Here is a 13591-nt window from a genome sequence, read left to right on the forward strand (position 1 = left end):
GCCATTTACATGAAATAAATAGTGCAAGTAATTTCAATTAAAAAATTTGTGCTCTTACAATAATATTTTACAGAAGATGGTCTACAGAAATAATAGATTACCAGAGTCCATACTGAGGAAACACACAAAGATATGCCCATTCCATTATGTGTCATGGAACTAAAAAATCCTTACTGGAGAAATGTACTTTCATGAGTGTTCTTTCCCTTCCTATGAATGTAAAGCTATATTATTTTATTTGCTATGTTATGTAGATGAGCTATTTGCTTTTATTATGTACTTTTTTGTGATATATGCAGGTCCCCAACTAACCACGGACACTACTTACATTTAAAGCGCACCTCTTGATATAGGATACTTCTATTAAGTGAAACTACTTGTGGTTATGTGTGTTTATATGCACTTCTTGTTATATAAGATTTGTAATATTTCTGATAAGCCTTTTAAACAAATGTATTGTGCAATAAGTAAACTTGTTGCTGGTTTTCATTGTAATATATCAATAAAGCCAATTATGAAGGTTACTATTGAGCGCTGAATTGCATTACTTTTAATGATGGTTGTAGTATTATCCTCCTTCTGCTTTTTACTACTAGAACATGTTAAGATATTTACACACCACAGCTGTCGAACATTAAAACCTTAAAGGGACAGTTTACTCAAAAATGTTCTTCCCTTTAATTTGTTCCCAATAATCCACTTTACCTGCTGGAGTGTATTAAATTGTTTACAAGTATTTACATTAACCTTACATTGGAATTTGAATTAGTTTATTTAGCCTGTTGTATCACCACCCATCCTGAAAGTTTTTGGCCTCAAGGCCAAGCTGTGTAAACACAGCCAGTAGAAGAAATTACACTCCCAGTGTGTTATAGAAGAGATAGGTAATAACATGTTAATTTTCCATTGTTCTCTCCAAGTATTGGTGATTGGTTTATGGACAAATATAAGATTAAGAAGCAGGTAAATGTACACAATGTGATAAAGTAATGAGATCTGATTATACCTACAAGCTCAACCCATTTTATTAGGTTGTGGCTTCAAAACACAAAATCAGCTAATTCATATACACAAATAAACCTTAAAAAAGCAAATCTCATACATTTTATACTCTGCAGCTGGTAAAAAACAAAATGTATGCTTACCTGATAAATTAATTTCTCTTGTGGTGTATCCAGTCCACGGGTTCATCCATTACTTGTGGGATATTCTCCTTCCCAACAGGAAGCTGCAAGAGGACACCCACAGCAGAGCTGTCTATATAGCTCCTCCCCTAACAGCCACCCCCAGTCATTCGACCGAACACAAGCAAGAAAAAAAGGAGAAACTATAGGGTGCAGTGGTGACTGTAGTTTAAAAATAAAAAAAACACACCTGCCTTAAAAATGACAGCGCGGGCCGTGGACTGGATACACCACAAGAGAAATAAATTTATCAGGTAAGCATAAATTTTGTTTTCTCTTGTAAAGGTGTATCCAGTCCATGGGTTCATCCATTACTTGTGGTACCAATACCAAAGCTTTGGGACATGGATGAAGGGAGGGACAAGGCAGGAACTTAAACGGAAGGCACCACTGCCTGTAAGACCTTTCTCCCAAAAATAGCCTCAGAAGAAGCAAAAGTATAAAATTTATAGAATTTTGAAAAGGTATGAAGTGTAGACCAAGTCGCCGCCTTACAAATCTGTTCAACAGAGGCCTCATGTTTAAAAGCCCATGTGGAAGCTACTGCTCTAGAAGAATGAGCTGTAATTCTTTCAGGAGGCTGCTGGCCAGCAGTCTCATAAGCTAAGCGTATTATACTTCTTAGCCAAAAAGAAAGAGAAGTCGCCGAAACCTTTTGGCCTCTCCTCTGTCCAGAGTAGACAACAAACAAAGCAGATGTTTGACGAAAATCCTTCGTAGCTTGTAAATAAAACTTTAAAGCACGAACCACATCAAGATTGTGTAAAAGACGTTCCTTCTTTGAGGAAGGATTAGGACATAATGAAGGAACAACAATCTTCTGATTGATATTCTTATTAGATACTACTTTAGGAAGAAACCCAGGTTTAGTACGCAAAACTACCTTATCTGCATGGAAAATCAGATAAGGGGAATCACATTGTAAAGCAGATAACTCCGAAACTCTTCGAGCCGAGGAGATAGCTACTAAAAACAGAACTTTCCAAGATAAAAGCTTAATATCTATGGAATGCAAAGGTTCAAACGGAACCCCTTGAAGAACTTTAAGAACTAAATTTAAACTCCATGGCGGAGCAACAGGTTTAAACACAGGCTTGATTCTAACTAAAGCCTGACAAAACGTCTGAACGTCTGGAACCTCAGCCAGACGTTTGTGCAAAAGGACAGAGCAGAAATCTGTCCCTTTAAGGAACTAGCTGACAAACCCTTCTCCAATCCTTCTTGGAGAAAAGATAATATCCTAGGAATCCTGACCTTACTCCATGAGTAACCCTCATCTATCAGCGCTGCCTTGGGAACCCTAGACCTGGACCCGTAACAAGGAAGCTTGGCGTTCTGACGAGACGCCATGAGATCCAGTTCTGGTTTGCCCCAAAGTTGGATCAACTGGGCAAATACCTCCGGATGGAGCTCCCACTCCCCCAGATGAAAAGTCTGCCGACTTAGAAAATCCGCCTCCCAGTTCTCTACTCCTGGGATAGCTGAGAGATGGCAAGAGTGAACCTCTGCCCATAGAATTATCTTTGAAACCTCCAACATTGTCAGGGGGCTCCTTGTTCCCCCCTGATGGTTGATATAGACTACAGTCGTGATGTTGTCCGACTGAAATCTGATGAACCTGACCGCAGCTAGCTGAGGCCAAGCCTGAAGAGCAATGAATATCGCTCTTAGTTCCAGAATGTTTATCGGAAGGAGGGCCTCTCCTCCTGAGTCCACGAACCCTGAGCCTTCAGGGAGTTCCAGACTGCAGCCCAGAAGGCTGGCATCTGTTGTTACTATAGTCCATTCTGGCCTGCGGAAACTCATTCCCTTGGACAGATGGACCCGAGATAGCCACCAGAGAAGAGAATCCCTGGTCTCTTGATCCAGATTTAGTAGAGGGGACAAATCTTTGTAATCCCCATTCCACTGATTGAGCATGCAAAGTTGCAGTGGTCTGAGATGTAGGCGGGCAAACGGAACTATGTCCATTGCCGCTACCATTAATCCGATTACCTCCATACACTGAGCCACTGATGGACGAGAAATCGAATAAAGAGCACGGCAGGAAGCTAGAAGTTTTGACAACCTGACCTCTGTCAGATAAATCTTCATTTCTACTGAATCTATCAGAGTTCCTAGGAAGGAAACTCTTGTGAGAGGTGAGAGAGAACTCTTTCCTTTGTTCACCTTCCACCCGTGAGACCTTAGGAATGCCAGAACAATGTCCGTATGGGACCTGGCGATTTGAAAAGTTGACGCCTGTATCAGGATGTCGTCTAGGTAAGGGGCTACTGCTATACCCCGCGGTCTTAGAACCGCCAGAAGGGACCCTAGAACCTTCGTAAAGATTCTTGGTGCCGTGGCTAACCCAAAGGGAAGAGCCACAAACTGGTAATGCCCGTCTAGGAAGGCGAACTTGAGAAACAGATGATGATCCCTGTGTATCGGAATATGTAGATAAGCATCCTTTAAATCCACGGTAGTCATATATTGACCCTCCTGGATCATAGGTAGGATGGTTCGAATAGTCTCCATCTTGAAGGATGGGACCCTGAGAAATTTGTTTAGGATCTTGAGATCCAAGATTGGTCTGAAAGTTCCCTCTTTCTTGGGAACTATAAACAGATTTGAATAGAAACCCTGCCCCTGTTCCTCCTTTGGAACTGGGTGGATCACTCCCATAACTAGTAGGTCTTGAACGCAATGTAAGAATGCCTCTCTCTTTATCTGGTTTGCAGATAATTGTGAGAGATGAAATCTCCCCTTTGGAGATGAAGCTTTGAAATCCAGAAGATATCCCTGGGAAACAATCTCCAGAGCCCAGGGATCCTGGACGTCTCTTGCCCAAGCCTGGGGGTGAAGAGAGAAAGTCTGCCCCCCACTAGATCCGGTCCCGGATCGGGGGCTACTCCTTCAAGCTGTCTTAGAGGCAGCAGCAGGCTTTTTGATTGAAGGTAAAAACTACACTAAGTCACCACATCTCTCTTGATACTTCCTTTCTTGTCGAGAGCTGCAAGAGAATGACTGGGGGTGGCAGTTAGGGGAGGAGCTATATAGACAGCTCTGCTGTGGGTGTCCTCTTGCAGCTTCCTGTTGGGAAGGAGAATAACCCACAAGTAATGGATGAACCCGTGGACTGGATACACCTTTACAAGAGAAAAAGTAATTGGAAACACATTAAGGGAAAAACAATTTAATAGTATACTGTCCCTTTAATGCATAGGATTATAAAACACGGTATGTAAAGTTTTGCTGGCATCTTAAATATTGTACAACTTCACATGAAACAGAATAAAATGTACCTTTATATTTTGAACCTCAACATTATTATTATCATAGCTTTCTCCTTCTGATTTTAGTTGATCAGCAAGTGGTCCATCCGACATATGATCAGAATCAGGAGCTTCTGTATTCAGGATCTTCTCTTGTATGCTGCGAAATGTAAAGGGAATTAACACAAAGGATTGAATTTCATATAATGAAAGAATGATTAGGCATCCTAGATTTAGGACTATATGTTTTTCAAAATAGGTACAGTATTGTATGCAATGGAGGAAAGATAAAAAAATAAATAAAACAAAGTAAAGTGACAGCGGATTCTTCAGGTGTGCTTTGTTCCATATTTACTACATTAACTACAGATGCAAGTAACTGAAATTTCCAACTATAGATGGATTTAATGTTAAAAAGACAGTGACATTACGACTGTAAGAGCTGTAATAACTTTTCAGTTATTTAACCCATTAATATATTCACTTCTCTATGAATACACTGGACAATTTATACCTATTTAACTCATCAGTAGCACTGCTGCTCCCAGTGTTGACAAGGGTTACTTCACTTCCACAGATAGGCTCCTCCATTTGCCCACATGTACTACTTTCTGCATTTTCAAAAACATCATCATCATACTCCATATGATCTTCCAGTGCATCAGCGCTCACTACGGTGGGCAAAATAAAGACATTTAGGTCATTAAAGCAAGTCCTATAATAGGTAACATCTAGGACCAGCTTTTTAATGATGACATTTACAACAACCTTTAGGCCTTAATCAGTACAGAATAGAGTTAGGAAGACCTAGAATAACATAAGAAACTACAAAGGATTACAAGAGCAATCACAGCAATAAAAGACCTAAATATATATTTTATATATATTAAAAAAAATAACACGTTACCATTGACTATTTCATTGGTTTTGAGTTTGCTTTTTTTTTTTGGTACCGGTGACATATCCACATGTTCCTCTTCTTCTGACTCAATAGTGTTAAGTTTCTTTTTCTTTGTTTTCCTCTTTTTCTTAGGGTTCATCTTGGGAGAAGATGGTTCTTCAGCACACAAGACTTCATCATTTTCTAAATCTTGTTCAAAGGCATTTGCTGTACTAGGATTATTTGGGCTACTCTCTTTTCCTGTACATCCAAACAAGAAAAATAATCAATCAACAGTAATAAATAACAACAAAAAAAACATGCCACAACCTTGAATTACCTTAAATAGACAGCCTATGAACTGGGGACAATGGAGTATATAGTGTGTAGCTGGATGCTTGAGAAGAAGAAAAAAAATAATTTATGCTTACCTGATAAATTTATTTCTCTTGTAGTGTAGTCAGTCCACGGGTCATCCATTACTTATGGAATATATCTCTTCCTAACAGGAAGCTGCAAGAGGATCACCCAAGCAGAGCTGCTATATAGCTCCTCCCCTCACATGTCATATTCAGTCATTCGACCAAAGCAGACGAGAAAAGGAGAAACCATAGGGTGCAGTGGTGACTGGAGTTTAATTAAAAATTTAGATCTGCCTTAAAGACAGGGCGGGCCGTGGACTGACTATACTACAAGAGAAATAAATTTATCAGGTAAGCATAAATTATGTTTTCTCTTGTTAAGTGTAGTCAGTCCACGGGTCATCCATTACTTATGGAATACCAATACCAAAGCTAAAGTACACGGATGAAGGGAGGGACAAGGCAGGAACATTAAACAAAAGGAACCACTGCCTGAAGTACCTTTCTCCCAAAAATAGCCTCCGAAGAAGCAAAAGTGTCAAATTTGTAAAATTTTGAAAAAGTGTGAAGTGAAGACCAAGTTGCAGCCTTGCAAATCTGTTCAACTGAGGCCTCATTTTTAAAGGCCCAGGTGGAAGCCACAGCTCTAGTAGAATGAGCTGTAATCCTTTCAGGAGGCTGCTGTCCAGCAGTCTCATAGGCTAAACGTATTATGCTACGAAGCCAAAAAGAGAGAGAGGTAGCCAAAGCCTTTTGACCTCTTCTCTGTCCAGAGTAAACGACAAACAGGGAAGAAGTTTGACGAAAATCTTTAGTTGCCTGCAAATAGAATTTCAGGGCACGGACTACGTCCAGATTATGCAAAAGTCGTTCCTTCTTTGAAGAAGGGTTAGGACACAGTGAAGGAACAACAATCTCTTGATTGATATTCCTGTTAGTAACTACCTTAGGTAAGAACCCAGGTTTAGTACGCATAACTACCTTGTCTGAATGAAAAATCAGATAAGGAGAATCACAATGTAAAGCAGATAACTCAGAGACTCTTCAAGCCGAGGAAATAGCCATCAAAAACAGAACCTTCCAGGATAACAGCTTGATATCAATGGAATGAAGGGGTTCAAATGGAACGCCTTGAAGAACGTTAAGAACTAAGTTTAAGCTCCACGGCGGAGCAACAATCTTAAACACAGGCTTAATCCTAGCTAAAGCCTGACAAAAAGCCTGAACGTCTGGAACTTCAGCCAGACGTTTGTGTAGAAGAATAGACAGAGCAGAAATCTGTCCCTTTAACGAACTAGAAGATAAGCCCTTTTCTAAACCCTCTTGTAGAAAGGACAATATCCTAGGAATCCTAACCTTACTCCATGAGTAACTCTTGGATTCGCACCAATATAAATATTTACGCCATATCTTATGGTAAATTTTTCTGGTAACAGGCTTCCTAGCCTGTATTAAGGTATCAATAACCGACTCCGAGAAGCCACGCTTTGATAGAATCAAGCGTTCAATCTCCATGCAGTCAGCCTCAGAGAAATTAGATTTGGATAGTTGAAAGGACCATGAATTAGAAGGTCCTGTCTCAGAGGCAGAGACCACGGTGGACAGGACGACATGTCCACTAGGTCTGCATACCAGGTCCTGCGTGGCCACGCAGACGCTATCAGAATCACTGAAGCTCTCTCCTGTTTGATCTTGGCAATCAAACGAGGAAGCATCGGGAATGGTGGAAACACATAAGCCATGTTGAAGACCCAAGGGGCTGTCAGAGCATCTATCAGCACCGCTCCCGGGTCCCTGGACCTGGATCCATAACAAGGAAGCTTGGCGTTCTGGCGAGACGCCATGAGATCCAGATCTAGTTTGCCCCAACGATGAATCAGTTGAGCAAAGACCTCCGGATGAAGTTCCCACTCCCCCTGGATGAAAAGTCTGGCGACTTAGAAAATCCGCCTCCCAGTTCTCCACGCCTGGGATGTAAATCGCTGACAGGTGGCAAGAGTGAGACTCTGCCCAGCGAATTATCTTTGAGACTTCCAACATCGCTAGGGAACTTCTGGTTCCCCCTTGATGGTTGATGTAAGCCACAGTCGTGATGTTGTCCGACTGAAATCTGATGAACCTCAGAGTTGCTAACTGAGGCCAAGCTAGGAGAGCATTGAATATTGCTCTTAATTCCAGAATATTTATTGGGAGGAGTTTCTCCTCCTGAGTCCATAATCCCTGAGCCTTCAGGGAGTTCCAGACTGCGCCCCAGCCTAGAAGGCTGGCGTCTGTTGTTACAATCGTCCAATCTGGCCTGCAAAAGGTCATCCCCTTGGACAGATGTGGCCGAGAAAGCCACCATAGAAGATAATCTCTGGTCTCTTGATCCAGATTTAGTAGGGGGGACAAATCTGAGTAATCCCCGTTCCACTGACTTAGCATGCACAATTGCAGCGGTCTGAGATGCAGGCGCGCAAATGGTACTATATCCATTGCCGCTACCATTAAGCCGATTACTTCCATGCACTGAGCTACTGACGGGTGTGGGATGGAATGAAGGACACGGCAAGCATTTAGAAGTTTTGATAACCTGGCCTCTATCAGGTAAATTTTCATCTCTACAGAATCTATAAGAGTCCCTAGAAAGGGAACCCTTGTAAGTGGTAATAGAGAACTCTTTTCCACGTTCACCTTCCACCCATGCGACCTCAGAAATGCCACAACTATCTCTGTATGAGACTTGGCAGTTTGAAAACTTGACGCTTGTATCAGAATGTCGTCTAGGTACGGAGTCACCGCTATGCCTCGCGGTCTTAGTACCGCCAGAAGTGAGCCCAGAACTTTTGTAAAGATTCTTGGAGCCGTAGCTAATCCGAAGGGAAGAGCTACAAACTGGTAATGCCTGTCTAGGAAAGCAAATCTTAGGTACCGATAATGATCCTTGTGAATCGGTATGTGAAGGTAGGCATCCTTTAAGTCCACTGTGGTCATGTACTGACCCTCTTGGATCATGGGAAGGATGGTTCGAATAGTTTCCATTTTGAATGATGGAACTCATAGAAATTTGTTTAGGATTTTTAAGTCCAAGATTGGTCTGAAGGTTCCCTCTTTCTTGGGAACCACAAATAGATTTGAATAGAATCCTTGCCCGTGTTCCGTCCGCGGAACTGGGTGGATCACCCCCATCAGTAAGAGGTCTTGTACACAGCGTAGAAACGCCTCTTTCTTTATTTGGTTTGCTGATAACCTTGAAAGATGAAATCTCCCTCGTGGAGGAGAAGTTTTGAAGTCCAGGAGATATCCCTGAGATATGATCTCCAACGCCCAGGGATCCTGGACATCTCTTTCCCAAGCCTGGGCGAAGAGAGAAAGTCTGCCCCCCACTAGATCCGTTTCCGGATAGGGGGCCCTCTCTTCATGCTGTCTTAGGGGCAGCAGCAGGTTTCTTGGCCTGCTTGCCCTTGTTCCAGGACTGGTTAACCTTCCAGCCCTGCCTGTAACGAGCAACAGCTCCTTCCTGTTTTGGAGCGGAGGAAGTTGATGCTGCTCCTGCCTTGAAGTTACGAAAGGCACGAAAATTAGACTGTTTGGCCTTTGATTTGGCCCTGTCCTGAGGTAGAGCATGGCCCTTACCTCCCGTAATGTCAGCTATAATTTCTTTCAAGCCGGGCCCGAATAAGGTCTGCCCTTTGAAAGGAATATTAAGCAATTTAGATGTCACGTCAGCTGACCAGGATTTAAGCCATTGCGCTCTTGGATGGCGAATCCGGAGTTCTTAGCCGTAAGTTTGGTTAAATGTACGACGGCATCAGAAACAAATGCGTTAGCTAGCTTAAGTGCTTTAAGCTTGTTCATAATTTCATCCAATGGAGCTGTGCTAAGGGCCTCTTCCAGAGACTCAAACCAGAATGCCACCGCAGCAGTGACAGGCGCAATGCATGCAAGGGGCTGTAAGATAAAAACGAAAGAATTACGGCAGCAACAAGCAGAGTAAAAAGTAAGTTTAAAAATAAAATACTTTATTTGAACATATTTCTAAAAAGCCAATTTGGCAAAAAGTACAAGGGTAGCAGGTGAAAACCCTCCTTACATGTTTCGTGCCTGTGCTCGGCACTTAATCATAGGAGTGTGATGTGATAGTACAACCCCGGCTATTTAAAGGGGAAGTACCCAATGATGGTAAAGCTATAGAAACACCTGTGGAAAATAGTGTTAAAACTGCTTGCCCTCACCTGCACTATCTATGAACACAGAAGTATATTACATTTGAAAAGACATATATATATATATACATATATATATATATATATATATATATATATATATATATATATATATATATATATATATATATATATATATATATATATATATATATATATATATATATATATATATATATATATATATATGCTAAATTACTTTTTGAAATGTACAATTATAAATAATATATGTGCACATATTTAACCAACAATTTCAACACAATACTATGTCTTTATAAATGCAGATTCAGAGTCAACTCCTGCAGCAGAACTATGCTTATTATCTTGTGTTAAATATATCCAATAACTATGGAGAGTCTTAAATCAAAGGATGGGAAAATGTACTCATACATTCTTATTAATGTTTTTTGATATATTCCATTGTTTGTGCATTCCTAGTTAAACTAGGTATATAATATTTGATAATGAATGTAAATGGAATATCTATCCCAAATTCAATATCCAGAAAAACTAAATTTCTATATACACTATTAAACAATAGACCTGATCAAAATTCTTGTATAATAAATGAGCCTTAAATAGAAAGGCAAAAAGATTTTTTATATGAAAATAATTAATTATTCCACATAAGACATATCCCATTCCCTGTTCAAACCCTGTGGTGCTATTGTTTTAAGTTTATATATCCAAAATAATTCACGTTTAAGCAGCAATTTTTGTTTGTTGCCCCCTCTGATGGGTGACTGAATCTTGTCAATGACTTTAACAGTGATATGTGCTATGTGAGTCATATGTATTTGGTTAAAGTGGACTGCTACCGCCGAATCTTTGTTATAATTTTTAGTGTCCCTAATGTGTTCCCTAATTCGCGATCGGAGCTCCCTGGTCGTCTGACCAATGTATTGTAGGGAGCAAAGAGAACATTCTATTAGATAGACCACGAATTCTGTCTTACAGTTTGCATAGAATTCCATATTATATCTTTCATGAGTTGCTGAACTAGTAAAGGTATCACTTTTTTCTATAACTTCACATGTAATGCACGGTCTAGTGCCACATTTATATGTCCCCTTTGTCCTTATCCAATTACTCCCCTGTTTTTTTCTTGTTGTTGTATTTACCATACTGGGGACCAACCTGGTTCCCAGTGTCGGGGGCTTTTTGGACACAAATTTACATGTTTGAAAAATATTGCCCAAAGATTCATCTTCCTTTAATATATGCAGATGTTTTCTAAGAATAGCTGTGATTTCATTAAATTGTTTGGAATACTCGGTAGTAAAGACAATTTTATCCTTACTAAAATCCTGATCTGCTCTTTTCTTAGATGTTATTACTTCACTTTGGGTTTTATACTTAATCTTCTCGTGCGATTCATTAAGAATTTTCATCGAGTATCCTCTCTGCTTTAATCTATTTGTAAGATCAGTACATTGTGTATTAAATTTCTCATTGCAGTTAGTATTTCTTCTCATTCTAATATACTGAGCTTTGGGAATTGATCTAATTAAATGTGGAGGATGGCATGATTTGGCATGGAGTATGGTGTTTCCAGCTGTTGGTTTGCGATATGTGTCAGTCAATATTGTACCTCTTTCTGGATCACCTATGAGTTCTAAATCTAAGAAACATATTTTATATTGTTGTAATTCACCTGTGAATCTCAGATTTAAGTCGTTACTATTCACATACTCTAAAAAAGTGCTTAATTCAAGTTTATCCTCCACTATAAATATAAGATCATCTATTAATCGCATGTACTGAATAATGTGCTTTGCAAATGGATTAGACAAAGTGTAAAGGTATAGATCTTCCCACCACGCTACATACAGGTTGGCAAACGAGGGGGCAAATTTTGCCCCCATCGCTGTGCCACAAACCTGCACGTAATATTCATTATTAAACATAAAGAAATTATGTTTCAATAAGAATTCTATAATTTCACAAAAGAATAATTTGAATTCTAAAGAGTAGCGTGTGGCTGTATCCAAAAAGTATCTGATAGCTTTTAATCCTAGTGCATGGGGTATACTTGAATAAAGAGAGGTGGCATCAATAGCCACCCATCTGAACTCCTTATTCCATTCAATATGTTCCAAACAATTCAACAAATGTGTTGAATCACGTAGATAGCTGTTGAGGCTTTTAACCAAGGGCTGGAGTATAGAATCTACCCATTCAGACAATGGCTCAAACATAGAGCCAATGCCTGAAATGATAGGTCTTCCTGGAGGAGAGGTCATGTTTTTATGTGTTTTAGGCACATGATGGAATATAGGCACTAATGGATAATCCGGTATCATATTTTTTACCTGTTCCTCAGTGAAGACATTAATAGCTATACCCTGTTCGACTATTGAATACAATTTAGCCTTAAATATCTGTGATGGATTTCTATCCAGCTTTCTGTATGTTTTAGTGTCTGACAGTTGTCTGTAAGCCTCATTGCAGTAGTAGTCCTTGTCTAGGACTACTACATTACCACCCTTGTCAGATATTCTTATCACAATACTATCATTTTGTTGTAATTTGTGTAATGCTTTAAATTCTGCTTTTGTAAGGTTTGGTTTCCCAAAAGTGCCCTTTGTTTTTATCTGCATCTCTAAATCTAACAAATCCTTCTGGACTCTCCTCTGGTACAGATTTATATATGGGCCCCTAAAGTTAGTGGGATAGAACTCAGACTTCCCCCTCTTAGGCGGCTGTATATCACTGTCCTCTGGACCATAATTATCTTCTAGAGATTTCAATTCGTTTAGTGTTATACAGTCGCCAAATTTTAGGGTCCCTGAGCTCATCTCATCTACAATACTATGGTCAACCATTGAATCTGGATTATCATTCTCACATGCTCCTAATACTGATTCTTCCTTTTGCAAATTGAAAAAGCGTTTTAATGTCAATTTTCTAACAAATTTGTTAATGTCCCGACACTGGGAACCAGGTTGGTCCCCAGTATGGTAAATACAACAACAAGAAAAAAACAGGGGAGTAATTGGATAAGGACAAAGGGGACATATAAATGTGGAACTAGACCGTGCATTACATGTGAAGTTATAGAAAAAAGTGATACCTTTACTAGTTCAGCAACTCATGAAAGATATAATATGGAATTCTATGCAAACTGTAAGACAGAATTCGTGGTCTATCTAATAGAATGTTCTCTTTGCTCCCTACAATACATTGGTCAGACGACCAGGGAGCTCCGATCGCGAATTAGGGAACACATTAGGGACACTAAAAATTATAACAAAGATTCGGCGGTAGCAGTCCACTTTAACCAAATACATATGACTCACATAGCACATATCACTGTTAAAGTCATTGACAAGATTCAGTCACCCATCAGAGGGGGCAACAAACAAAAATTGCTGCTTAAACGTGAATTATTTTGGATATATAAACTTAAAACAATAGCACCACAGGGTTTGAACAGGGAATGGGATATGTCTTATGTGGAATAATTAATTATTTTCATATAAAAAATCTTTTTGCCTTTCTATTTAAGGCTCATTTATTATACAAGAATTTTGATCAGGTCTATTGTTTAATAGTGTATATAGAAATTTAGTTTTTCTGGATATTGAATTTGGGATAGATATTCCATTTACATTCATTATCAAATATTATATACCTAGTTTAACTAGGAATGCACAAACAATGGAATATATCAAAAAACATTAATAAGAATGTATGAGTACATTTT

The 13591-nt window shown here is 39.5% G+C and overlaps 1 protein-coding gene across 1 annotated transcript in view; it reads right to left on the reverse strand.

Annotated features, from left to right (window-relative positions):
• The window catches only part of BDP1 (B double prime 1, subunit of RNA polymerase III transcription initiation factor IIIB), a 437422-nt gene that overhangs the window by 329404 nt on the left and 94427 nt on the right, over positions 1 to 13591 (reverse strand). The window contains exons 12-14 of the mRNA XM_053701442.1: positions 5346 to 5579; positions 4953 to 5109; positions 4469 to 4598 (exon numbers count right to left, since the gene is read on the reverse strand). Of these exons, the coding sequence (XP_053557417.1) occupies positions 4469 to 4598; positions 4953 to 5109; positions 5346 to 5579 (521 nt within the window). The remainder of the gene's footprint in view (positions 1 to 4468; positions 4599 to 4952; positions 5110 to 5345; positions 5580 to 13591) is intronic.

The sequence above is a fragment of the Bombina bombina genome, chromosome 2, assembly GCF_027579735.1.
Source record: "Bombina bombina isolate aBomBom1 chromosome 2, aBomBom1.pri, whole genome shotgun sequence".
In the NCBI taxonomy this organism is placed as follows: Eukaryota; Metazoa; Chordata; class Amphibia; order Anura; family Bombinatoridae; genus Bombina; species Bombina bombina.